The 27,428-nt window shown below is 33.0% G+C and overlaps 4 protein-coding genes across 10 annotated transcripts in view; 1 reads left to right on the forward strand and 3 right to left on the reverse strand.

Annotated features, from left to right (window-relative positions):
* The window catches only part of IntS9 (integrator complex subunit 9), a 25,078-nt gene extending 16,699 nt beyond the window's left edge, over positions 1–8,379 (reverse strand). The window contains exons 1-14 of the mRNA XM_080155029.1: positions 8,290–8,379; positions 7,744–7,802; positions 7,224–7,282; positions 6,824–6,898; positions 5,820–5,897; positions 5,300–5,386; positions 4,778–4,836; positions 4,222–4,340; positions 3,554–3,613; positions 3,020–3,097; positions 2,581–2,719; positions 1,777–1,873; positions 1,031–1,103; positions 421–483 (exon numbers count right to left, since the gene is read on the reverse strand). Of these exons, the coding sequence (XP_080011155.1) occupies positions 421–483; positions 1,031–1,103; positions 1,777–1,873; positions 2,581–2,719; positions 3,020–3,097; positions 3,554–3,613; positions 4,222–4,340; positions 4,778–4,836; positions 5,300–5,386; positions 5,820–5,897; positions 6,824–6,898; positions 7,224–7,282; positions 7,744–7,802; positions 8,290–8,368 (1,125 nt within the window). The 5' untranslated portion in view covers positions 8,369–8,379. The remainder of the gene's footprint in view (positions 1–420; positions 484–1,030; positions 1,104–1,776; positions 1,874–2,580; positions 2,720–3,019; positions 3,098–3,553; positions 3,614–4,221; positions 4,341–4,777; positions 4,837–5,299; positions 5,387–5,819; positions 5,898–6,823; positions 6,899–7,223; positions 7,283–7,743; positions 7,803–8,289) is intronic.
* The window catches only part of Ddx56 (putative ATP-dependent RNA helicase DDX56), a 402,780-nt gene that overhangs the window by 317,196 nt on the left and 58,156 nt on the right, over positions 1–27,428 (forward strand). The window lies entirely within an intron of this gene.
* Arl2 (ADP ribosylation factor-like 2) lies at positions 8,379–15,889 on the reverse strand. 5 transcript variants are annotated; one of them, XR_013877827.1, is made up of 9 exons: positions 15,569–15,889; positions 14,689–14,792; positions 14,250–14,326; positions 13,660–13,710; positions 13,088–13,158; positions 11,949–12,029; positions 10,533–10,636; positions 9,924–10,018; positions 8,379–9,418 (listed from the first exon to the last, which is right to left on the reverse strand). XR_013877827.1 is itself a non-coding variant. In XM_080154623.1 (7 exons), exons 1-7 carry the CDS (start codon positions 15,683–15,685, stop codon positions 10,583–10,585), a joined length of 555 nt encoding a protein of 184 aa, XP_080010749.1. In that variant the 5' UTR covers positions 15,686–15,889; the 3' UTR covers positions 9,957–10,582. The 5 variants fall into 5 exon arrangements, 1 of the variants encoding a protein (XP_080010749.1); XR_013877828.1 differs by having other exon boundaries at positions 9,924–10,049; XR_013877826.1 differs by lacking the exon at positions 8,379–9,418 and having other exon boundaries at positions 9,431–10,018.
* LOC145314629 (luc7-like protein 3) lies at positions 16,039–27,402 on the reverse strand. 3 transcript variants are annotated; one of them, XM_080154619.1, is made up of 12 exons: positions 27,239–27,402; positions 26,547–26,633; positions 25,863–25,969; positions 25,373–25,478; positions 25,072–25,149; positions 24,558–24,651; positions 24,172–24,273; positions 23,799–23,845; positions 23,420–23,470; positions 22,821–22,978; positions 17,289–17,931; positions 16,039–16,119 (listed from the first exon to the last, which is right to left on the reverse strand). In XM_080154619.1, exons 1-11 carry the CDS (start codon positions 27,311–27,313, stop codon positions 17,796–17,798), a joined length of 1,041 nt encoding a protein of 346 aa, XP_080010745.1. In that variant the 5' UTR covers positions 27,314–27,402; the 3' UTR covers positions 16,039–16,119; positions 17,289–17,795. The 3 variants fall into 3 exon arrangements, with proteins under 3 accessions (XP_080010745.1, XP_080010747.1, XP_080010746.1); XM_080154621.1 differs by having other exon boundaries at positions 16,039–16,650; XM_080154620.1 differs by lacking the exon at positions 16,039–16,119 and having other exon boundaries at positions 17,289–17,348; positions 17,731–17,931.

Raw genomic sequence — 27,428 nt, forward strand, 5'->3', positions numbered from 1 at the left:
AGTTTCTTAAAAATGTAATCTTTGTTTTATCGATAACTAGCTTGAAGCGCTAGGACAATCATTCAAGAAATGGATTTTTTATTACTTTGATCTTACACCAGATTATCATGTACACTACTAAAGTTAAACTTGTAAATGGCTTCCTGCCCCTTTTACCCCATCCTCTCTCATTCTACTGGATGAAAGAACTGACCATTAAATGATATCCATGTTAGCAACGTAAATTAAAGATAATTTTCCCTTGCTATAATATCCAAGTATAATATACATTACACACACATGCATTATTAAAAGAAAATGTTTTAGAAATATTTAAATGAATTTTCCTTTATTGCCCTCTCTCCAAAATTTCCTTCCATAATTCTTAAGCTACCAATGTGAAAATTTGATTTTGATAATAAGAGGAGAATATCTTATTACCTGAAGATTTTTAAAGCTCTTTAAACGACCATTTCTGATAAGATTTCCATGTACAAACGGTTCCTAAAATAATAATAACTAATAGTTAAATGAAAATAATTTTTTTTGCAATTGATACTGTTAGTAAATTTCGGGCAACTGCAATTTTTCTAACAACACTTTTCATTTTATATTCGTTTTCATTTTAGTTTAGAACCCTTATGAGAAGGTGTTACATTTAGATAATTGAAAAAAATTATGGATATTTAAAAAAGATAATATGGATTATTAACTCTATAACTATATCTTACCTCAGGTAGGTAAACTCTGTTGTGTTTAGCTGTAGACAACCATTCAGCCATTATGTTACTATAGGCTAACTATATCTTACCTCTGGTAGGTAAACTCTGTTATGTTTAGCTGTAGACAACCATTCAGCCATTATGTTACTATAGGCTAACTAGATCTTACCTCTGGTAGGTAAACTCTGTTATGTTTAGCTGTAGACAACCATTCAGCCATTATGTTACTATAGGCTAACTATGTCTTACCTCTGGTAGGTAAACTCTGTTATGTTTAGCTGTAGACAACTATACAACCATTATATTACTATAGGCTAACTAGATCTTACCTCTGGTAGGTAAACTCTGTTATGTTTAGCTGTAGACAACCATTCAGCCATTATGTTACTATAGGCTAACGAACTAAAGTTAAAATTTCCATTGTTTTTCTTTTTGATAAGTTACAAAATCATTAATTCTAAAACAACTAAATGTACAGAAGGAGGGGACATCTAACTATAAATTGTACTGGTACCCAAAGTCATATAACTATCGGTAGCTCTAAACTTTGGGGACTTCTCTACTTTAACTTGATTGGTTGGATAAAAAACATTAACAAAACGTTTCAACCAATGATTATTTTTATCTACAGAAGGGGTAATCTTGCTAACCTTAATTGGGAATGTATATCAATTTAAATAAAGTCAATTGTCTTATCCCTTAACTAGCGGATACGCCCCTAGAGGCCTCTAGTGGCATTTTAAATGTTTGGTTTAAAAAAATAATAATACGATACCTTGCAATGTTGCGAAGGAGTCTCTATCAAATTTCTACGATACTTTGCAATGTTACGTAGGAGTCTCTATTCGAGAGAAAAAAATTTCGATTTTTTGTGATTTCTTTTGGGAGGATGGGGGTATCCTCCCCCCAAAATAGTTATAAACCTTTTCGGGACCTATGAGAAGCTACCCTGTTAAGGAGAATCCGATCGGTTCAGCGGTTAGCGAGATCCTTCGGTACAAACACACAGACAAATAGACATCCTGTTACTTTAGTATAAGGATATCCCAGAGGAAATATAAAAATGGATAATTTCCTGTCGGCAACGGGAGAGAAGAAGTAGAGCGGCAAGGTAGATAATCCGTTCATTTCCATTTGTCCGGCCAAACATTCAAACAGATCATAGATGATTCCTAGATAGATTACAATAAATGTACTAGACTAGATGGTCAATGAGACACAATAATAAATCTTACTAAAAAATAAATTGATATTATACCAAGATTGTTGTTTATACCTATTTAGTCACGTATTATCACTTTCCATACTACGAATAATTTTTTAACTATATATTCCATTTTCTTTATACGAAATTTAATTATTTGGAGCTAACTTTTTATATAAATGAAATTGAAAATAACTGACTTATATAACTATACACTTTTAACTATTAGTGTGGCTTGAAAGCTTTGGGTATTTCTATTAATTTTTCATTGGCTGGTTGTTCACTAAGTTAAGTCACTTGTGGCCAAACGTTTCAGCCAATAGTTTTAATCTTCAGAAGGGATTATTTTTGAATATCATCAACATTGGGGATTTATATCAATTTATCATCCATTGTCTTATTTCTATAGATCCCTACATAATAGGTACTAAGTGTAACCAACAAGAGAGGGGACAATATGGAATCTATTACACTAGACTCCAAAGTTTTATAATAACGTTTTCATATTCGTTGTCAAACAACTTTGGGGACTTGTATTTATTATTGAATGGTTGGTTCATTACTTTGAGTGTCAAAACGTTACACACACTAATTTAATCTACAGAAGGGGTAATTTTGTGTATCATCTTTGGGGATGTACATTAATTGATCGTCCAATGTCCAAATGAAACTTACCCGAAGGAAAACAGGGTATTAAAACATTTCCATTGGACTTGAGAGTATCACAAACCAGCCTACAGAAATCTCCAATCATCGGGTCAGGCATTTGGGTGGGGGCCTGAGTTAGCCCAGTCAGAATCATACAGTCCGCATTCTTAATAAATATGAAGTCAATTAATAAATATATAGAAAGATAGATAGATGGGTGTCCAATAAAGTTGAATTGTTTCCCTAACCCTCTCTATTTCTTTTCAAAATCTAAATAGTAAAAATATAAATATAAATCTTGAATTTCTTTAATTATGGAAAATATACACAAATGAAAAAAAGAAAGATAAAAATATGCAGGTATAGGAAGTAACTCCCGTTGATGTGTTGTTAAAGTAATTATAACTATCTATCTACATAGATAGATAGTAAGTAAGATTGATGGATAGATATCTAAATTATTTACCTTAATGCTCTGTTGATCTATCGCCCTTGGATGTGTAGTTAACGTTGAACTTGCTGATACATATACAATCTTTTCAAATCCTGTTAAAACGATTAAGTTCGTATAATCATTGTAATATATTTAATGTATCCAAGCTACTTTGTAATTCTTAATGTACGACCATTCTACTCTAATTGAGGGATCGCTCGTCTGAGGATTCCTTTCAATGTTAAGAATATACTCTATATCTTTCTTTTATTCGTCTATTTATTACAATACAAGGCAAATCAAGTAATCTTATTAAAGTTTTCATTCTAATCACCTATGGTAATGTTGGTCATTTTTTACTATTATCGGTTACTCCCTAGCATCTAAGGGTTTTGTATTCGTATGTGTAATAATGGGCATAAAAGAAAGCCTAAAACCATCCAAAAACTAATATTAAAACAGCCAAAAACCACCCCAAGACAGTTTAGTTAGTTTCTATGCTTGATTAGCCATTTTGGGGGAAACCGCCATTCATTTTTATCTTATACGTATTATCATTATGAACTTTCCTGTGGAGAGAATCCAATTACAAGATCCAATACAGTACCCTGAACTTACAGACGTTACCTAAAAATATTATTTTTTTAGAAAAAGGAAAATCTATGGAAAGCTTCTCTAGTAGTAGAAAACATACCTAGATCTGCCAATAATACCGTTTTAGAGACTTTAAGTAGCACAATGACTTGCAAATACTTTATAATCATTAGAGATTTTCTGACGATGTAAAAATATACATTAAAAAACACGCCAAAAAAAAAGATTGCAAAAAAAGGGGAGAAAGGAGTTTTTTACAACAACTTGAGTACAACTACAACAACTACATTAGGTAGAGAATAATGCCGTTGAAATTAATCTCAGGGTTCTAAAGGGATTAGACAATGGCCGATCAATTGATGTACATCCCCGATTTTACTATTACCCATTCTGTAGATTGCAATTAGTGGTTTGGACACTAAACTTAATAAAGCAACCAACCTAAATTCATTTCAAGTCCCCAAAGTTGTTAAGCCAACGAATAAGAAACCGTTTTTATAAAACTTTTGTATTTAATAGCCCATTGTCCCCTCTCTCTCTGAATTAATCTAAAGAATTTTTCACAAAGTCTTGAGAAAAGGGGGGGGGGTGAATATTTATTGTTCATTATTCTTTCCCTTTATCCAGAATTTCAAGCTAACCTGTATAAGTCCAAAGCAGTCCATCCGTTCATTGTGGCCGACAACTTCTACTTTGGCTAAGCAGCTGTTGACAGCCGCTAGAGTGTACAGCGGCTTTAAATCATCTACATTTCTCAAATCTGAACAGAAAAATAGCGGTTACTGTCGGTTGCTAGTTAATCTCAATATAAAAGCGCGGCAACATTCAAAGGAAAGTAAATAGTTTTAAGTAACAACAAAGTAATTCGGATCATAGAAAGAAAACGAAGTAGCGGGTATCGTAGTATTTTCACAGTAGCTTTTCTCCTATTTCTAACACATGAGGGGCCAATTTTCTAAACCAGCGGGGCACTCAGAAACATTTGCCTAACCTAACCTAAATAACCTACCAAAAGCTACTGTGAAAATACGACGAACGAAACCCGCTACTTCGTTTTCTTTTTATGATCCAGAAATTCTTATCAGAAAAAAAATCTGCATAGACTGTAGAGCGTTAACTGCGCAATTTCAAGTGCGAAAATAATTCAATATGTCTCAATTATGAACAATTTACAGAGGAGGAAAGTTAATTTCTTACCAGATAAAGGTGGAGGCAGGTACTGCTTAAATTGTTTCCATTTACCAGGTTTATTTAATCTAAAACATAGAGGTTAGGTATTGGGTTTTAATGAAAATATTCATTAAAGAGTTTATTAGGTTTTAATCTAAAAATAAAAAATTATAAGTACTAGATATCAATTTAAAGAAAGTTAAGAAAATGTAATTCAAATTAATCATGGAAAGAAAACAAAGTAGCTGGTTTCGTCGTAATTTCACAGTAGCTTTTGATAGGTTATTTTAAGTTAGATGAGGTAAATGTTAATGATTGCCCCGCAGGAGCTAGCAATAGGAGAAAAGCTACTGAGAAAATATGACGACACCCACTACTTCGTTTTCTTTCCATGATCCATTCAAAGACAGCTATAAAGAGATTAGACATTGGCATAGAAAATCAATCATCAATTGCATGTACTAAAAAACTAAGTTGGAAATTACTCTAAATTTCTCTTACCTATTGCAATAATAAATAATACCTATTAAAAACATAAAAAATAGTTACCTAGGAGCTCTGTCTAAATATTCAATAAGTTCTTCCATAAATATTCTTCCCAAAAGAAGGGTTGGCTCTGTACAAAGTATCTTTCCCCTAAAAATAATTACATATGGATAGTTCGACCCTAATTGTAATGTATCTTCCATATTATTCCTAGAAGTTATAGTGTTGACATCGTAAAATTACATCATTTAACTGAAGATAATTACAAATTAGTTGTCAGGACAGACTGACCTTTCTTGCAGGGAAAGCTGCGCTACTAAAAATAATTTTTTTAAAGACAAACCCAAGATTGTTCTTTTCACAAATGGATTTACTATTACTTGGATCTTTCATTAGATTTTCGTGTTCTCTAATAAAGTAAACTCTGTAGCGGGCTAAAATAACGATCCTCCCCCCCCCCCCCCCATCTCTAACTGGATGAACAGCTAGTCCAGCAAGCTAAATTGACTACAATTTTTCCCCTGTCAAAATATCCACGTATATTCTACTACATCCATTTTTAGCAACATATTTAAATACTTACTTGAATCCAGTATTTTCAGTAATATACGGCAAAGCCAACATATAGTTGTAGTTGGATATCAGAATCACATCAACATCACTAAAATAAATATATTTATTTTTTTTAAAGAAAACAAATATTATATAGTCCCACACCCAAAGAAAATAGCTTAAAACCACCACAGGACGCAGTAGGTATATTCACAGAGAAGCACAACCGAATTGGTAAAGCAATTAGCGAGGTTTTAAGCTACAGACAGGCGGGCAAACAGAGAGAAGGACGAACAGACAGACATCGTTCTAGATATGATTAGTTGTTATTGCAAAAGGGGAAGGTTTTTGGCTCCATTTAATTCTTATTTGGAAATTAAAAGGAAAGTTAGATATTATCTCAGGGCCATGTTTATTTGGTAGTTAACCATTCTACATATGTTCGAAAAGAAGCCTAAAACCTGACAAGAATCAAGAGAATATTTACAAAGAATCAGGCAAGTTATATTCAAGATCTTACTGGACAAACACAAATACATACATCCAGCTACTTGAGTAAAAGGAAATAAGGGGGGGGGGGTTTAATGCAACCATCTCGTAATCAATGTATAAATGGCACTTAGAATTCGAATTTCGATCTGAAATTTTGCATGAGTAATCCTTGGTAGGTCTATTTTCCCTAAATCGAACAAAAAGTTGAAAAAGTAACGGCTAATGGCTCAGCCGTTTAGCCGTTTTTTCGCTATTTTTAGGGCAAATCTGTCAAAAATTACGTAGAAATCAACATTTTAAAACATATTTTTGCTTTAAATCATGTGAAATGATACAAAAAATATTTTTTTAGATTTCTAGTACTAGCAACTACCGGCTAGAATCGTTTAAAAACTTTTTGGATCGGAAAAGAGCATTATGTGGAGAGAGGTTTCGTGATTTATTTCCATAGAAAAAAGCCAGAAAATTACTAAGCGGCTGAGCTGCCAGCCGTTAGCCGTTACTTTTCCAACTTTTTGTTCGATTTAGGGAAAATAGACCTACCGAAAATTGAAGAATTCTTGTGTAGGAGGTAAAACTTCTGGTTCTGCGTCTAAATATGCTCTTCCATTTGATTCTCTAAATAAAACAATCTTAATTTTAATGTAAAAAAAACAATTGAAAAATACTATGGAAATACAAATACAAAGAATAGGATGACAAAGAGAGTAGTTATTTTTAATTTATTGAATAATTTTACTTAAATATTACAGTAAAAGTTGCAAGCAACTTGCATGGTCAAACAATTTAATGGGTAATGCAAAAGATACTTGAATTTAAATTAATGAGTATCTTTGATCTACCAATAATGTACCTCAATAAAGAAAGCAAAATTTTTCCTTAAAATAAATTGCAGAAAAATCAAACCAATGCCATCCATTTATCCCTGAGAAAACGTCGTTACCTTAATTCAGTTTCAATATTGACATCTCCCGATGCGGAAATACTTGGTAGATTATAAATCTGTTGGATGGTCACATTACATTTTCATCATATAAACTGTTTGTTGGCTATTACATTTTATTTTTGGACAATTTAAGTTAAACTGTAGTATTAATGGATATAGGAAATGCGTGGATATATTGATAGGGGAAAATTTTTCGTCAATATAGCTTGCTAGTTTGGACCTCATTTATTGGTCAGTTCGTCCATCTAGTAGGAGGGAAGGGGTAATAGGGATGGTTGGGGGTATCGTTATTTTAGCCAGGTGCGAGCATCACTTTATCAGAGTACATTAAAATCTGGTGCAACATCCAAGTAATAGTACATCTATTATAGTAGGTATTCACATGAGTATAAAAGAAGTTTTTAATAGTAAGATTTTGCAATATTTTTTAAAATTTGAAGTTCTTATGTCTAAAAATAACAGACAATTAACCTTTAAACAATAAAAAAAATAAAATGAGATGTAACTATTCCTTGGCTGAGCTAACTAAAGGTATTGGTAGATAATGCTGTAAAGGTGTTAAGTTTAATCCACAATCTAAACAAATGTTAATGTATTAGAATTTGAGATATCCTAGTATAAAAAGTTGTAGAAAATTTCATTCAAGATCCGAATAACTATGAAAATATATCTGTGGATGGTATTAAGCCATTCCTTGCTTTCCAGAGATGGGTTTTTAAAAGATGCCGCGTTTTTTCTCGACATTTTTTACGCTATGAATAACAAGCGCGGCATTCGCGAAATCTGAACAGATTTGATTACATGACCCTTGTTTAAGAAGTCCTAACTGTGCATGGTAATAAAGATGTGGGCCAAGACATTTCCCCTTCTCTAACTATTTATGTCGCGCACTTGAAATATCAGCAATAGGAACAATTTTTAACGTCTCTAGTTATGACGCGGTGTCGGGCCGAGATTAGAACATATCAACTTCCCGACAACGAGTGGATGCGCTACGTGTTATGCCACAGTCGCAGATAATTGTAGCATTGTAGCTACTATGAAGAAATACTAAAATACCAACCTAACATTATAACAGAATTTTTAAACTGAATAATATTACAGGGACGATTTGGATCGTCAGATAAACAATGGAACCGCATTTTTAATATGTCTGAAATACAAGATTGCTATAGAAAATTGCAAATGTTAATACAAATGTTCATAAGTAGCGCAGCAACTTCATCCTGAAAGAAATGTTCCAAAAATCTTTCAAGATTTATTTAGTAATAAAATATAATATGGTTAAATGAAAAACAGGGGTATATATTCTGCAAACTTGACCCTGCTAAAGGGGGGGGGGGGGGGGGAGTTAAAAAATAAAATAATATTTTGATGAAAAGATGAAAAAATTTAGAGAAATGAAAACATTTTTTCCATTTTTACCCCTCCTGGATGAAAAAACTAAAATAATGTATGGGAGGGAGATAATATAAATAGAATAAAGAGTTCCGAATTTTTTCCGAAGGGAAACTAAAAAAATTTGCACCAGGGGAAAAAACATGAATCTTTTGCAGAATATTCACCCCTGACGAAAAATTTAAATAGAATAGCAACTTTGTGAGTACACAGGGATGAGCAATGAGAGATGTACTTTGTAAATGAAAGCAAATAAACGAACAGTCCCTCGTTAATTATAGAGTAACTTCCCTACTTAAAATTGACTTTTTAGGTAATAAGTTACTAAATGTATTTTTTAGTATATAAAATTAATATTATTAGGTAATAGCATTATCACATACGTTTCAGTGAGTAATATATTAGCTTTTTAATAGGGTTGGGCCGGATATCCGGTATTGCCGGTTATACGGCCGGATATCCGGCCATTTTCAATATCCGGCCGGATATATACCAGATATTAAAACTATCCGGTTACAGGATATCCGGCTGATTGACACCGGATATCCAGTTATCCGGCCGGATATACGGTAATTTGCCGGATATCGAACGTTGGCCAGATATCCGGCCCAACCCTACTTTTTAATAATAGGGTAAGGTAAACGGAAAATTAATCAATCTTCAAAATTCTGTATTTTCATAGATAATACATTCTGAGTGAAAGATTAATTTTATTCCCATTAAACCCTCCAAGCAAACTTATTTGTTTTTTTTTTTTAGATAAATGCAATATTTTTTTTGTTTTGTTTAATGTGCTGGAATAAGAACATTAGTATATAAAGCACAGCTAATACAGGTGATTAGGTGCGCCATTACCTCCGCGTAGTGTCGTATCATATTTGCTAAATATACGATTACAAATATATTAGAATAGTGACAGAAAGTGACTGTCTGTTCTGTGGAAATAACTTGCAGTTTTAAAAATTTTGATGTTGGGCGAAAGCGATTGCACACCAACATGAATAAAATATAAAAAAATGTTAATAACAAGGGATCTAAAGGGATAAGACAATGGCCGATAAATTGATGTAAATCCCCAATGAAGATTCACAAAATGATTACTTCTGTAGATTACAGATAGTGGTTGAAACGTTATGACACTTAACTCAATGAACCTACCAATCAAAATTCAATAAAAAAGTCCCCAACGCAAAAGAATACATCATTAAAAAATTTGGGGACTAGTGTAATAAACAGCCATTGCCCCCCACCCTCATTGAATAATATGCTAATCTTAGGCGAAAGCGATGGCACACCGACAATAATGAAATACTGGATTATAGTGGTAATAACACAACAAAAAAGATCACAATAAAATTGACAAGAAGATCACAATGTGCCCGTTGTCAAGAGATCTCGAGATAATTTCAACAAGGGGACGTTCCACTAAATGTATTATGGCAAAAAATAAACTTTACATTTCCCAATATTAAACATTAGGCGATGGATTTTACTTCTCTTTTTTTCTGATGTGTGAAATTTTGACTATGGTAGCAGGTAGGGTTGGGCTGGATATCCGGCCGGATATCCGGTCATTTTCACTATCCGGCCGGATACCGGATATTAAAACTATCCGGTTACATGATATCCGGCTGATTTTTTAAGCCAGATATCCGGTTATCCGGCCGGATATCTGGTATATTGCCGGATATCTAACGTTGGCCAGATATCCGACCGGAACCGGATATCCGGCATTATAAATCAGCCGGATATCTGATATCCGGCCAAAAAAGTATCCGGCCCAACCCTAGTAGCAGGTAAAAGTGCCAACTCTTACAAAATTTTGGAATAAAGGGGGGGTTAATTATGAAATTTGATAATAAAAATAGTGCAATACAATTGTTGAAACATCCCCTTTTGAGAAACAACCTGGAACTGGTTTGTGAAGAATAAATATTAAGATTGTGAATTAGTGAGTACTAGTCTAAAGAAAATATCCTCTTTGATATATCATCCACCAGCCAATCTACTCCCTAAAAATATGAATTTATTATTAATCCTATTAAATAAAGTATTAAGCTTTTTTGGTCTGTAGCGAAGGATTCGGTAACCGCTAAACCGATAAGGTTTTTCTTTACAGTTAATCTTCTTATAGATTTAGGGAAGGTTTTTAATTATTTTTAGGGAGTGTATTTTCACCCTCTCAATAAAAATCCCCCTCCCCCCAAAAAAAAAATATTTTCTTTTACTTTTTCTTTACAAGATTCAAACTGAATAGGGGGGGAGTCAACCTAAGTGCCCCTATAACCTTATAGGAGCGTAGCCGCTAGTATGAAATAAACTAGTGGCTCCGCCACTAGCAACAAGGGGCTCTTTTTTCAAAAAGGGGGAAATGGTGATTGTGAAGAAGCTAAAACAATCCAAAAACCAAAACTTTATTTTATACATAACTACGACTTGTTTTTTTTGGGGGGGGGGGGTATTTTTCATTTGGAGGGGTTGGGGGTGTCCAACCCCCCAAGAAAATAGTTATAAACCTTCCCGGGACCTATGAGAAGCAACCCTGTAAAGGAGAACCCGATCGGTTCAGCGGTTAGCGAGATCCTTCGCTACAAACAAACAGACAGACAGACAGACATCGTTCTACTTTGTATTATAGATTAAGCGTAAAACCATCCAAGGGCCTTATTAAGGCTCCCAAAAAATTTGAAAGTCAATTGTAATAGTTGGCGAGATCTTGACGGACAAACAAGAAAATCTTTCAACTTTATCATATAACTTTGAAATAAAAACTTTTCTAGTCAATTGTTTTATATTTTTAATAACCACCCTTTAAAAGTTATTTTAATCCATTAATTAATCATTCGAAAATAATTTCAATCGAATAAATAAACAAACACACACCCTCATTAACAAACTTTTTGGGTACCTATATTTTTGGGTACCACAAGGATATAAAAAGACAAGAGAGCATTGAAAATTTGTTTGGAATTGGTAAAGAACCGAACACTAGATGCCTTTTTTTTCAAAAAGGCATTAATAGTTATTTCTCGCATCGTATTATAAACGGCTTTCCGCGGATATGGAATGTACAATTATAAGATTAAAACTAGTTTTTTTAGCCCCGAGGTGCCGAAGGCACCGGCTGAAAAAACTGGTTTTAATCTTATGATTGTACACTTTTATATTCGTAGAAAGCTGGATATAATACGATGCTAGACATAGTTTTTTCGTATGGATAAGAACCGGTTCCTATCCACCGGATTCGAATAAATACGAGAAAATAATTTCATATTCTTAACTAAATAAGCAACTATCTATCTAACTTTCTATCTTTGACTTTACCTCAACTAAATTTTGACCAGTGACTGCGCTACAATCGATTATCATCCAATGATGCGTTTGTATGTTATCCAAATCCAACACCTTCAAATAGCAATCATCAATTACAAAATGTGTTATGTAAAAAAAAATCCTAACAAACATCTTAAACTAAACTGATTAAGGGATAGTTGCATGAAGTGCATTTTAGAAAAATGATTGCAAGCATAATATATTATATATGTTTAATGTTTATATCATAAGAATATGATATTCAAGTCTTGATATTTTTAAAACGACGTGGTAGAAAATTAAAATTCTTTCAAATGCATGCCCTATAGATGTAGTTTAAAACCACTGAACAGGAAAAATTATGTAGTTCACCTAATTCACGTTTAAATGCATTTCGTGCAACTACCCCTTTAAAATTTTAAAAAAGAGTAAAGGAAATTATTCATAAAAATTATCTCACATAGCAGCTATGCTATCTAAATAAATCATATTTATAATTTCTTAATATTGCCCATTAGATTGATGAATCCACAGATTTGTTAGACTTCTACCACCAAAAGCAATTGAGTAAGTATCATTAATTAAAGTTGACGAAATTAAAAACTATTTTGGATCTACTGCAGTTCACGTTAAAATATTGCTGGTAACAAATATTGCCAAAAATCTATGAATTATAAAGGCTGCTAGCTGCCAAACGGCTGAACGTACAGATCATAACTGCACACCATTTTAAGCGGTATAAGAAGGCCTACAAATAATCTGGAATTGCCAAGATCCAATGATGCAGAGGGTAATCTCCACTGAAGAAAACACGCAAAAAATAGGCCTTTTTCGCGCATTTCTCTGCACTGCGAGATAATTATGCATTGTTGATTTGTGTATATTACAGATTATTTGTAGGCTGTCTTATGCCGCTTAAAACATTGTGCGGGCATGATCTGTACGTTCAGCTGTTTGGCAGCTAGCCTAGCACCCTTTAAAATTAATAGATTTTTGGCAATATTCGTTACCAGCAATATTTTACCGTGAACTGCAGTAGATCCACTATTTCAAATTGAACTAAAAACAAAAGACCATAATCGAAGGTTAGTCGCTCTAATAAAAAGTTTTAACAGAAATGAGATCAAAACGAAGAAATACATAAATGATACCTCTCTAATTTCTTGTTTACTGAGGGCTCCAGGTAGATCTTGCTTATTTGCAAATACCAGTAGTGTAGCACCTAATAATTACAGGGTTAAATCACAAGTAATTGAAAAAGGGGTAATAAGTACCTAGTAATTATAAATTTTGCTAACTAAGCTATAAATAAATATTTTAAACTTCGAGTGAAGGAAAAATAATCCATAAGGTAGGTTTTTCTAATATAAATAAGTAATAATCAACCACTCAATAACAAACAAAATCAATAAGGGGAAAAAAGTTCAATTACCTAAATATCATTATATCTAAAAAAAAATGGAAATAGTCCCTTTCATGGCAACGCACCTTAAATGGCGATTCGTCGTATTTTATAAATGGCTTTTGATAGGTTATTTTAGGTTAGGTTATATTGGGAAAGTTGATTGCCCCACAAGGTTAGACAATTGGCCCCGCAGGGTTAGAGCCCCCAGCAGGAGAAAAGTTACTGTAAGAAAAAAAACGAAGAATCGTCCCTTAAGGAGCGTTGCCTCGAAAGGGACTATACCCAAAAATTTATATATACAAAATTCAATACTGACACCTAATAGTCTTTCTTCTTGTAGCAAGGCGTACATCTCTTTCTTGCAATCCTCTAAAACAATAAATAAATCATAAAAAAAAGAAGCAAATATCATATTTACATTTACAAAAAAATCGACAAAAATTACCGCCAATCTTATATAAGAGATTTTAGGAAATAAATTAAGTAACTTTGCATCTTGGTAATTCTTATTTATAAAAAAAGACAAATGTTTTCATTTGATAAATAAGCCATATTAGCTTGTTCTTGCTTTTATCATTACTAGCGGCTACGCCCCTAGAGGCCTCTGGCCACTTGAAGAGGGAGAATTGAATCAAAAAACCCATTAAAAAAAAGTAAAATAATTTTTTTTTAAAGGGGGGGGGGGGCCCGGGGGTAGAATTTTTTTCTAGGGGCAATTTCTCTTGGGATGGTGGTGGATCCCTCCTCCAAAACAGTTACAAACCTTCCCGGAAACTATGAGAAGCTACCCTGTTAAGGAGAACCCGATCAATTCAGCGGTTAGCGAAATCCTTCGGTACAAACAGACAGACATCCTGTTACTTTACTGTAAGGATTATTTTTGTTGTGAACAAATATATATTAGTTACCTAATCTTCTTTTATCAGCTGAGTCCACCACCCAAATTAGGCCGTCTGTAGATTCAAAATAATTTCTCCAATACGATCTAAAACAATCAGGGGTGTATATTCTGCACGATATACATACAGGGTCAACCATGCAGAATATGCACCCCTCAAAACAATTTTAGCCCATCTAATAAATATGTCGTTCATCAAAAAAAATATTTTGTGAGACAAAACATTATTATTTCTATAATCTGTATTTTAAAAAAGTGCCAAGTCTGGAACTACCTTTCCCCTCTTATTTTGAATTAAAAACCCCGCAGGGTTACGGCACCAGAGTTATAGCTCCAGCGGGGTTTATGTACAGAATATAAAAAGAACTACTCGAATTTCATATTCATTAAAAAATTTAAGTTGGGGGTTCTGTTTCCAATCAGCACCGAATGATGAGAAAAAAAGGTACCTTAGAGATTTTTGTCCTCCCACATCCCAGCAATTCAACTGATAGCCTCTGTGTTCCAAAGTTTTTATGTTGAATCCAAGTGTTGGTGCGATTTCTGATATGTCCTTGAATTAGAAAAAGTTTTAATTAGGATCTCAGAGATTGTTGTTTATGCATTTACTAAGATGTTCAGTTCACTTACAGGAATATGAATCTGTCAAGCTTTAATCTGAGCTGGATCTTTAAATCATCTTAGTGTATGTCAACAAATCTATATCACAGTATGTGTATTTTTAATGTGACTACTACTAATCTATTTTTTAATAAAATTAAACATATAAGGTTATCTCCAAATCTAAATATCTATCTACCAAATAGCTATGTTCCCGTTTATACCTTTCTGTCTATTCATCAATATGTTTATCTAACTATTTCTCTTGATAGGTCTATTTTGGCCTATCCTTTCCATCTGTCTGTCTGTTTATAAGTCTATTAATGGATAAAAAATATTTATACGTATTGAATACTATGACAGGGGAAAAATTATCGTCAATTTAGGATGCTATTATAGACTAGGTCAGTGCGATCATCCAATAGGTGGAGGGGATGGTGTAAAGGGGTGGATGGGGGGGGCGTTGGGGTGATCCTTATTTAGCCAGCTACCAGCTTCACTTTATTAGAGTACATGATAATCTGGTGTAAGATCCAATTTTTAATAAATCCATTTAGTTATATATCTATCTACATTCTACCTATCTGTCTATCTGACTATCTATCTGTCTGTCTGTCTGTCTGCTTGTCTGTCTGTCTGTCTGCTTTTCTGTCTGTCTGTCTGTCAGTCTGCTTTTCTGTCTGCCTTTCTGTCTGTCCGTCTATCTATATATCTATCTATCTAACTCACCTCTCCATTGAATTTCTTGAGAATGGTAGTTTTTCCCGCATTATCTAATCCAAGCATCAAAATTCTCATCTCCTTTTCCTTCTGCTTCAACTTTTTCAAAATTGTCAACAGACCCATTTTTATCTATTTTTTGTGTAGTTTTTTTTCTGAAATAATATAAGATGCTCAATTACGTCCGAAAAAATGTCTTTCTTCTTAGAAAAATAGCAAAGCAAAAATGGCAAATATATGAAAATAATAAAGAATACCTAGGTATTAGAAATAAAAATCTATTGCTACCGAAGTAAAACTCTCCATTAGAAGCAACCTTAATAAGACAAGGCATTTACCCTACTTTAAGTATTAATCAACGCATCTACCATATACTTTACTCTAAAGAAACACTTCTATTGAACTTTTCGCGTATATGTAAAACTTTGCAATTATGATATACGCAAAATTGAAAATGGCAGGCGGACACTTTTACGAACGTGACTGAACTTCTAAACTACATAGTACAACTTTTGATTTTTAAAACAGTGCCAAAGATATGTGGTTTCGTAGAGTTTAATCTGAAAACTTGAGGATTTACTAGAATGGATGATAAAAAAAGAACCTAAAATTGTATCTTAATAAAACTAGTTCTAAAGGAACATTTACTGAAAGGATCAAAAGTAACTAAACTTTTACATCGTAGAAACACCCCTTTACAAAATTATACCGAAAAGATGATTGACATGATGCTAAATGATTTATTAAACTTTTAGATTAATAAAATTGCTTAAATTTTTGGGATATTTTAATTGGTATATTTGAAACTTAATCTCTTTTATCCTTATAGGATCTGTGTGTTCTTCTTTAGGTCCTGGGAGGTTTATGACTATTTTGAGGGAGACTATTTCCTATGAAAAAGACTCCTTATCCAAAATAAAACATATTAAAGTGCCGCAAGGCGGTGCCACTGGCGAAGAATACATGAATAAAAACGGCTGATTTTAACATGGTCACATTAATTTTGAATGTAAATATTTCAAAAAAATTAAAATGCCGCTAGAGGCCTCTAGGGGCGTAGCCTCTAGTAAATAGACTAAAGTGAAGCATACCTTAAAATATTATCCAGGCTAAAAGTCAGGTTTTTTTCCAGGGATGGTAGGATAGGCAAACGAAAGATAAATTAATCTTCCAAAAATAAAAACAAATCAAAAGCGGGAAGATCCAATAAAAATTAACTTATTTTCCGTTTGCCTATCCCTGTTTTTATTTTTTAATACCTTATTCCAACTTCTCTGTGATGATATAAAATTAAAAGTATAATACCTCATAATCTTATTTAGAAATGATGAATACACCAGGGATCTAAAGGGATAAGACAATGGCCGATAAAAATTGATGTAAAAAGACAAGCATACCTTAAATTTATAATATGTAATTGTAGGACAGGTGGGATGGTAGAGAACAATGGATATAGAATATACATGGATATTATGACGGGAAAAATTGTCGTCAATTTAGATTGATAACAAGGAACTAATATATTGGTCAGTTTGTTTATATAGTAGGAGGGGAGGGGATGGATAAAGGTGGTGGATGGGTTTGGGGGGGGGGGGGGCGAAGTTTAGTTATTTTAACCCGCTGCAAGTTTCACTTTATAAGAGAACATGAAAATCTGGTGTAACATCCAAGTAATAATATATCCATTGTATAGAGAATAATTTGATCAAATACCTGACTTTTTACTTACTTGGAAAACCATTTATAGAAATATAAACCCTTGGGGAAACTTTGTCGCGCGATTTTTCGCCTGCACAGTAAGAAAATAGGTTAAAAACATTACACACCCAAACATTCTTAATTACAATATTTTTATCAATTTTCACAAAAAAAATATTCTTTTAATTTGAGGTAATTTATCAAAAATCACGTCATTTAATTTACTTTTAAGAAACTTTACATAAAGCAAAAAATAATTTTTACAACAAAATTGTTTGGTATTTTAAAAATCAATGAAACGAATTAAACTTCAAATCATAAATACAAACAACAATAAAAAGAAATTTTTAATTTCATCTAAAAAAAAGGGTAGGTACATTTTAATTTTGATATGATAACAAAACTCATCAAAAATTGAAAAAAATAAATTACAAAATTTCATTATAAGATTTTAAAGATAACAATTAACATACTTGATTTTGTTCAAACTTCTGATTTGCCAAATCTCCATCCATCCACCCAACCATGAACTCCATCCTTAGTACCTCCTGTCACGTCCACGACGGTCCCTGTCCCGGCTCCTGGACCTCCTGCGGTCACTGCGGTCGCGGGACCGAGACCTGCGCTTGTGGTCACGGGAACGTGACCTTCGGCGACGATCTCTGCTGCGAGACCTTAAATAATTTTAATTTGTGAAAACCCACGAATAATGTTTATCTATCAATCTAACCTATTCTAAAATATCCAAAGTAACTTTTGAAATAGAATTTTATTTAACTAGGTACGTACCTATCTCAAGAAACCTTTCTATAAATTTGTATTTTAATCAACTTTTCAATCTTTATATGTCTATATCTATCTGTCTAGTGTCTATACATCTGTTGTAGTCGTAATGACACTGAAAGTATCAATCCCCTTTTTTACCCTTATTTTGTAGTTAAACATCTGACTGCATTATTAGCTCTTATTTGACAAATATGTGTTATTATATTATATGTTTTGTATGAACACTAGGTAATTTCATAATGTAACCAAATGAAAAAAATCAAAGGTCGCGGTACAAATACCTGTTCTATGCATAAATATAAGCTTATATATGCAATTTTAGCTTTCTAGAAGCATTCTTAGTGGTAGAAGGTGATTTTGCATTTTTTTGCCAATACGCGAACTATCTAAAACATCGAGGTTCTTGGTTACCCGTCTTTGGGCTGCCCTAAAGGCAACTTAAAGTAATTTTAGACTATAAGTTAAAATGGCAACTGCCTTTCATTCTTCTTGCCATTTCTATAAAGCTTAAGAGCGTCTTTCTGGCCCTTCTGTGAGCTGAGATCTGAAAAAAGTGTTACCAAGGCTCCATTGAAGGATTGAAACCATGAAGCTCGAAAAGTCCATCTTTCAACCTGCCTGCTGGCACAGGTGCTCTTATCCCGCTAGAGTTGGGCTAGAATGGTTTTTAAGGTGTTTGAGAAAGGTCTTATTGTGAGTAGGAGATAACATTAAAGGATGCCTAGTCTAAAATTCGTACCCTGAAGACGGATAACCAAAAAAATTTCAATGTTTCACCTTCGCCTTCAAAATCCAAGTTTTGACTTTGCCAGGTCTGCCTAGAGAGCTAAAGACAGTAGACAAATCTTTGTTGTTAATGTGTCTATAGAGAGCTATTATCATAACAAAGAGAAAACTTTAAGGGCTAAAAGTCTATTTCTCACCCAGCTTACACCAGAAGGGCAAAAGTCTTGCAAAAATTAGGGTCGGTCCGACTGTCCATCTTTCCAAGACAGTTAATTTAGACATAATGATTCATATAACAGTAAAGTATGATTTTGGAAGCGTAGCAACTCTATAAATCAAATGTTACCAAAATGTCCGTATATCCATTTTTATATGATGTAAATATCCTTTTCATCTGATTTTTGGAATACTGATTCCTATTACAACAAGGTACAATTATATAAGTAAAACATGTCTATAATCAAGTTCTAAAAATTGAAGTATGTCCTTAAACAGTATCCTGTATTTAAGCAGTTTTGCAACAATGTACTATTTTTTTCAACTTATACATTTGTATTCTGCTTATTCAATTCTGACACTCAATAAGTGTTCATGTTCGTTTGTCCTACCAGTTTGGAGCTTCGCTTTTATGGTTGTTGTCATCCGTGTTTGATGAAAATTTGCAATAATTTGCCATTTTCGGTTTTTTTTGTAAGAATTGCTGTAAAACGCTTCAAAATTGAAATATCTTTAAAAAAAAGAATACAGATACTAATTGATAAATGTCTTAGTACATACTAACTGACAGTGACATACTCTATCTCTTACAGGGAGGTCATACCATATCGCCAAGTCAAGTCATTAGAGGGTCAGTTTTATTGGTTTTAGGTAAAATATCTGACCCAGCATATTACCCTGACAACAAAAACACCTTTGGAAGTGATTTGGACACCTAGAACTGATTCTATGGCCAATATACTAACCCAATAATTACCAAAATCCAAGAATCTTAAAATATTTTCAGTTCTCGACTTTAATGCAATTTTTCATGTCGTTTCAGAATATATGTTCAAATGGTACCTCCTAGTAGAATCCAATGCCATTACTAAAATGCTAAAGAACATTTTTCTAGCTCATCTGTGGCCAATTTTAGAGTTATTGTCTTAAAAACTAGGTTGAAACTTCGATGTTTTTCAGTTCTCGATACATGACTTTAGAGTACACAGGGAACCTTGGTTTGACAAATTTTTCAGATCTCAGACCACAGATGGGCCAGAAAGGCGTTCTATATCTTTTTAGAAATGGCAAGGCAAATGAAAGGCAGTTACAGTTTGAACTTATAGTCTAAAATGACAAACTGGTGCCCTTAGTACAGCCTAAAGACCGGTAACCGATAACCTTAATGTTTAGGTTTAAAGATTCATTCTTCGCGTATTTTCGAAAAATCTTGATTTTACCTTCTACCACTTAGAATCAAGATAGAACCAAAAAAATTCATAGTATTGCTTATTTTTATGTTTAGAACAGGTATTTGAACCGCGACCAAAATTTCTTTTTTTTGAAATTACCTAATGAACACTGTCATATTTATTCACCCTTTCAAATAAGCTCAAACTAGATCTTTATGTTTAGCTTCTGGTTTTTATAACCCTTTCTTTCTCAAAGTTTTAAAGTACAAATTTTCTTGTTTCTTCAAACTTGTTTTGTTCTAACTCATTTGTACTTGACTACCACCCCCCCCCCTCTCTCTCTCTCTGTACATTTGTAATATTACTTTTCAATATTATTTCATTAAATTGTTCAGTTGTCTTTTAACAATTAATGTATTAACTTCAAATAATTCAGTGACTTTAGTTTAATTTTCTTTATTTAAATTAATATTATTTTGTTTATAATAAGTTTACTTTACTTTTATTTTGTTTCTTTTAAAGTAAAAGCAAATATTTTCTTTTTATTTAAGAGTCAACTATAGTTAATGTGTTTCAGACCTTTGTTAATTATGTTCTAGTTATGCTTTACTTGTGATCCTAAAGGACAAAGCTATGGTGACGTCCCCGGAGTGTCAACCCTTTTTTATGGTTTTTCTTTTGGCAAATCTGGCCTCTTTCTGGTCTAATGCCATAACCTTCATGAGGAATTCGACACTTAAGATCCTATGCTTTGTATCTTTCAACCCATGATGTCTGAAGTAAGAAACTTTTTCATAAGAAACCCTCTAAAAGAGTATTAGTAATCTAGTCAATTTAATTTTTAATTGTAAAACTTAAGTGATTTTAGTTTTTTAAATTTAGTTCTTAAATTTTTCAATTTTTATATATAATTTACCTTTTACTAATTGTAATGTTTTTTAGGTAAATTATATTACCGTTCAAATAACGTGTAATGATTTGCAGAAAAAGATGTCTTCCATTTTCATTCCACAGATAGCTGTTCAAAGTGCCCCCCCCCCCTTTATAGTTCAAAATACTGGCCCTCTTGATTCTGGCCTAGTACAGTAATATAATTTAAAGATTATATGGGATTTGTTTTCACTTCCACTTAAATCCTGACTTCGCCCTCTTTTTGAAGTTGAAGAAGCAATGACAGCTTGTGTCGCAGTCCATCAAGATGACTGCTCTAAATCAATCAGAACACTTCTTGATTCTGACTCCTTCATTGTGTCTTTACAATCTCACTGGAGTAAAGCTATGGTGACGTCCCCAGAGTATCAACCCTTTTTGATGGTCTTTCCTTTGGTGAATCTGGACTACTTCTGGTCTAATCCCATAATCTTCATGAGGAATTCTATACTTAAGAACCTATGCTTTGCCTTTCGCTAAGTGACTATTGACCAATGTTTTTTTTTTTAGACTAAATCTTTTGTATTTAAAAAGTGTATTGATACTTTTTTGTTGTGGGGAGTGTTGTAGTCGTAATGACACTGAAAGTATCAATCCCCTTTTTTACCCTTATTTTGTAGTTAAACATCTGACTGCATTATTAGCTCTTATTTGACATATATGTGTTATTATATTATATGTTTTGTATGAACACTGTCATATTTATTCACCCTTTCAAATAAGCTCAAACTAGATCTTTATGTTTAGCTTCTGGTTTTTATAACCCTTTCTTTCTCAAAGTTTTAAAGTACAAATTTTCTTGTTTCTTCAAACTTGTTTTGTTCTAACTCATTTGTACTTGACTACCACCCCCCCCCCCCCTCTCTCTCTCTCTGTACATTTGTAATATTACTTTTCAATATTATTTCATTAAATTGTTCAGTTGTCTTTTAACAATTAATGTATTAACTTCAAATAATTCAGTGACTTTAGTTTATTTTTCTTTATTTAAATTAATATTATTTTGTTTATAATAAGTTTACTTTACTTTTATTTTGTTTCTTTTAAAGTAAAAGCAAATATTTTCTTTTTATTTAAGAGTCAACTATAGTTAATGTGTTTCAGACCTTTGTTAATTATGTTCTAGTTATGCTTTACTTGTGATCCTAAAGGACAAAGCTATGGTGACGTCCCCAGAGTGTCAACCCTTTTTTATGGTTTTTCTTTTGGCAAATCTGGCCTCTTTCTGGTCTAATGCCATAACCTTCATGAGGAATTCGACACTTAAGATCCTATGCTTTGTATCTTTCAACCCATGATGTCTGAAGTAAGAAACTTTTTCATAAGAAACCCTCTAAAAGAGTATTAGTAATCTAGTCAATTTAATTTTTAATTGTAAAACTTAAGTGATTTTAGTTTTTTAAATTTAGTTCTTAAATTTTTCAATTTTTATATATAATTTACCTTTTACTAATTGTAATGTTTTTTAGGTAAATTATATTACCGTTCAAATAACGTGTAATGATTTGCAGAAAAAGATGTCTTCCATTTTCATTCCACAGATAGCTGTTTAAAGTGCCCCCCCCCCCCCTCCCTTTATAGTTCAAAATACTGGCCCTCTTGATTCTGGCCTAGTACAACATCCAAGTATATAATCATTATCTAACTATCTATCTTACTATCTACCTGTCTGTCTATCCATCTATCTATCTATCTATCTGTTTTACTATCTAACTATCTATCTATCTGCATACCTTGAGCGTCTATCCCTGCTAGATCTTGACTTGCTATCCCGTTCAGATCTTGACTTGCTATCCCGTTCGGATCTAGATTTGCTGTCCCTGTCTGACCTATCCTTGGACTCCCTGTCCTTGCTGTCTCTAACTTCTCCTTCCTCTCCGCTTTTCTTGTCCTAAAATAGATTAAAGTACAGATTCAAATAAGGTAGTTTCCTTCATATGCCTAGCGATCACAGAACCCCCACCCCCTATATTAAAATAAAGGGGCGGGGGGATAGTTTTTTCTGTATGCCTAACACCTGCAGGGCTGCCCTGTGCAGTGTACAAATTATAACCTAACCCAACCTAACCTAAAATATAAACGACTGGAAATCTATTTAATAGTTTTGCCTGGCTAAATAACTTTTTACTAGTGGGATGACTTTAATTTTCAACATTTCTAAATCTGTTTACTCCACGACTACGTAGGTAAGGTCCAAACACTAAGAAACAATGGCTACACACACACACACACTAGCTATAAAAAGCTACCTTCTAATATAAGAACGCAGTTCATAGTAATTGAGATATTAAATGTTATCTGACTCTTTATTTAAATGGAAAATTAATCCTACCCTTTCCTCTCTTCTTTCTCTTCTGATCTCCAGTATCTTCTCCAATCCATTCTAAAACATTAAAAAATGTATGCGATATCGCTCTCATATACAGGGAAGATTTGTATATGTCCTAGGTATGTTTTGAGCTATTTTGGGGAAAGATTCTCGACCCTCCAAGAAATTATGGGCTATTGAAAGATGCCCCCATCACTCCCGTAATTTAAGAAATATTTCTTAATGGACGTGAAAGGGGGGGGAGTTGGAGTAAAGATGTAATAACCCTCCCTCCCCCTTAATAGTTACCCCTAATATTATTAAGGGGAGGGAGGGGGGCTTGAGGGGCGCCAATTTTACTTAAACATCCCTCCCCCCATTTACCTATTTTTAATTTAGTTACCTTAAGTTTGGAGTAGCCTGCATGCTGCTTTCCATTGATATGATCATCTAAAAAAATAGACATTTTTATTTTTAATTGAAGATGTTGTTAAATGATCTTCTTCGTGGCTTTATCTATTATTACTTTCTTTGTATCATGATTAGACTCATTCTAAGTACCCTGAAAATAAAGGTTATGGGGTTTTTGGTTGTCCAAATAGAGGCATGGTAAAAAGTACCAAAAGTTTTAAAGCCAAGGAATAAGAGATAGTTTTACAAAACTTTATTTACAATCAAATGTTCCTCCCTCCTGGATTTTAAATTACTAAAATATAACAAGGGTTGGGCGAAGATTCAAACCCATAACCTCCCCAAAACAACAAGTAACCACTTACCTATTCTGGACTGGGCATCGTTGATAATTAGGAAAGATCCGCAGATTTCACAAACCTCCATGGGTTTGGGTAGTGGTCCCATTTGTTCCAGAGGCCGCATCCCTGAAAACACAAATAATCTATTATTTCTTTCTAACTATACTAGGTACCTAACTACTTTGTGCTTCAAGAAACATATTTAATGTTTCCCTCTCCTCTCTAAGTTGATCACAAAGCTTGAGAACTGTTCTATCTATCTATCAATCTATCTAAAGTGCCTATATGTCTGTTTGTCTATCTATGTAATGTATTACCTATTTGTTTCTTTAGTTGTTCCCTCTCCTCTCTCAGTTGATAACACAGCTTGAGAACTGTTCTATCTATCTATCTATCTATCTATGTATTACCTATTTGTTTCTTCAGTTGTTCCCTCTCCTCTCTAAGTTGATCACAAAGCTTGAGAACTCCCTGAGCCTCTTCGACATCTCCCTCGCAGCCAGCCTGTGCAACACAAAGATAATAAAGAAATGATCAATTATGACATGTGGAAAGGTAGCTATTCAAACAATTAATTTATTAGGTATACAATACATAACAAGTTTTTTATTGCAAGGGTGATTTCACTCAAGCTTAAATGAGACAAAACTTTTACACATACTAAATTGAGGCAAGGATTAATTCATCTTCCATGGGCCTATCCTTGCACTTTACTTTTTACCACCCATGTTATTGCCTTCAAAATTCGGGAATAGTCCCTTGTGGCAACGCCCCTTAATGCGTGATTCGTCAAATTTTTAAAATGAACGAAATTAAACAATATGATACTTTTAAACAAATTCTTACATTAATATTTACACAGTTTTATCAAAACTACATAAAAATGTCTTTATAGACAATCTAGGTAATCTTTATTATTTTTACCTTTTCTGCTTTGTCGACAAGAACGTTGATTTTCTCTGTCAGCACTGAGATCTGCTCCTCTACATGTGCTTGTTCTTGCTAAAAATAGAAGGAAATATTATTACATTCCATAAGACGAGTGACGATTTTTTGGGATAAAATGATATTCTTAATCTTATGCAAAAATTTGATTTGCTGACTAATTTTATGTGCTATCTTTTTAATAAATAATGTGGTCGAATTGTTACTTTAATAAATTGTGTTCCTATTGGTTCAAATAATAGATTGATCGTCTAGTCTTTCTATATCTATTGGTACTTACTGGTGAAATACCAGCGGCTGCCGCCTGTTCCAGCTGGGTAAGTTTCAATCTCTCTTTGCTGCGACGAATCTTGTGGCCCAAATCGTTCACCATCTTCTGACAAAACCTTAATTTGAAGTTAATAAATAAACAGCAATAAAACCAAATTTTTAACAATCCTGTAAAGTATTAAGGTTTAAGGTTTCCCCTTTAAAATTTCGCTAACAACTGAATAGATTTGTTTTTCCTTTTTGCCCTTTGGAATAAAGATAGATTTAGGCTATTTCATATTCTGATTTAAGTCTTGGGGATAGTTTAAAACTATTTTTACAACACAATCAAAGAAAAGTACCCAAAGTTTTAAAGCCAGCTAATAAGAGATCATGATTAACAAACTTTGGGTACCATTATGAAATAATCTACTAACTTCCTAAACGTACCGTACTTTAAGTGAGCTTTGCTGGAAATATAAATGAATGAATTGTGTCCAAATTAATATAAGTATACCTACCTAATAAAATCATCTTCAACCGCCGTTTTTCTGGAGTTAAGTTCTGCCTTGTGAAATTTTCTTTTAAGCTCTTCATCGTGAACATTGGGACAGGGGCCGAGGTCAACCTAAATAATGTTCACTTCACAAAAACTAGCAAAAATAAGTACCCAAAAAAATAAATTGTTATTCTCAACTAAAGAAACCGTATAGTGAAATGGTTTTAAAAAGGGAAGGATTTTCTAAAATTTTGACAAAATTAAAAATTTAGGTATTACAATAGCAATCTAAACATTTGAAATAATCAAATTAGGTACCTAGTGACTTTTTAAGGAAAAGAAAATCTGTAAATACCATTTCGCAACATTTTTGAGCAACCTTCTGTACTTAATATATAAGTAACTATTAACAATATTAAAAGATTTAGTTTGTCAAATTTTAAACGTAGCTTTATAACAAAATTAATATAGATTTTCGTAACAAAACTGGAAATGTATTTCCATTATGCCTTCGAAACCGATTGATATCTGCTAGATTATAACCGGTTCATAGCCATACTGAAAATGCATATGTAGCATCGTATAACAGACAATTTTCCACGAATATTAAAAATAAATAACAAAACTGGTTTACAACTTATAATTGTTTATTTTATTATCCGCGGAAAGCTGTCTATACTACGATACGATGAATAACTATTCTTACCTTTGTGTTAACAAAGATGTCATGTGGGCAAAAATCCACCAAATAATATTTACAAACTGAATCATCTTCCCACGTCATTTCTTTTAACTAGATAAATATATATAGGCATTAGATGGATAGATAGATAGATTAATAAACTATATTTAAACATGGATGACAACATCCATAAATGCCAGGCGTAGCAAATCTCAATAACAGACAAACGAACATTGACAAATAAAGAGTAACAGCTCATTATATATATGGACATATTTATGTTTTAATACTTGATTAAAGTGATGCTTCGCTTTTACAATTATACCTAATTGTTTTAGGAATCTGTATTCAAAAAGTCAAGTGCATATGAGGATTATATCATACAAAATATTGTTTAAAATGAACATCATTTTTTAGGTATTGATTATAGAGTTGCTACAATTAAAATGCAGGGATCTAAAGGGATAAGACAATGGCCGATGTATTAATATAAATCCCCTATGATATAAACAAAATTAGCCCTTCTGTAGATTAAAATTAACAGTTAAAACGTATGAACACTCAACTTAATAAATAAACCAATAAAATTCAATAAAGTCCCCAAAGTTGTTAATCCAACGAATAAGAAAATGCTAGTTAGAATAAAACTTTGGGGACTACGGTAATAATCAGCCCATTGTTCCCTCTCTTTCTCTCTGATTTAAATGGCTACTCACCTTCTCATTGGGCATGGCATTTCTATTTCTGCCCATTAGCTCATCCAACATGGCCGCCATTTCTGCAGTCGCCATTTTGACCTAGGTACTATTCTTAATTCTCTGAAATTTTTATGTATGATTACAGCGTTACCTTAAAAAACCTACAGATCTAAAATAATTATTTTACCTCCAACGTTGTTTTTCTGTA

Source organism: Acartia tonsa, chromosome 3 (genome assembly GCF_053477335.1).
Source record: "Acartia tonsa isolate MP-2025a chromosome 3, ASM5347733v1, whole genome shotgun sequence".
Taxonomy (NCBI): Eukaryota; Metazoa; Arthropoda; class Copepoda; order Calanoida; family Acartiidae; genus Acartia; species Acartia tonsa.

Coding starts and splice junctions, on each gene's coding strand:
- Arl2 (XM_080154623.1), bottom strand. CDS start 15,685: ATGGGTCTGTTGACAATTTTGAAAAAGTTGAAGCAGAAGGAAAAGGAG. Junction 13,711..14,249: donor AGCTGATAAAAGAAGATTAG/GTAACTAATATA, acceptor TTATTGTTTTAG/AGGATTGCAAGAAAGAGATG. Junction 12,030..13,087: donor GTAAACAAGAAATTAGAGAG/GTATCATTTATG, acceptor TGCTATTTGAAG/GTGTTGGATTTGGATAACAT.
- LOC145314629 (XM_080154619.1), bottom strand. CDS start 27,313: ATGGCGACTGCAGAAATGGCGGCCATGTTGGATGAGCTAATGGGCAGA. Junction 25,479..25,862: donor GTTGAAGATGATTTTATTAG/GTAGGTATACTT, acceptor CTTCAAATTAAG/GTTTTGTCAGAAGATGGTGA. Junction 17,932..22,820: donor AGCAGGGATAGACGCTCAAG/GTATGCAGATAG, acceptor AAATTATTTAAG/GTCTCGCAGCAGAGATCGTC.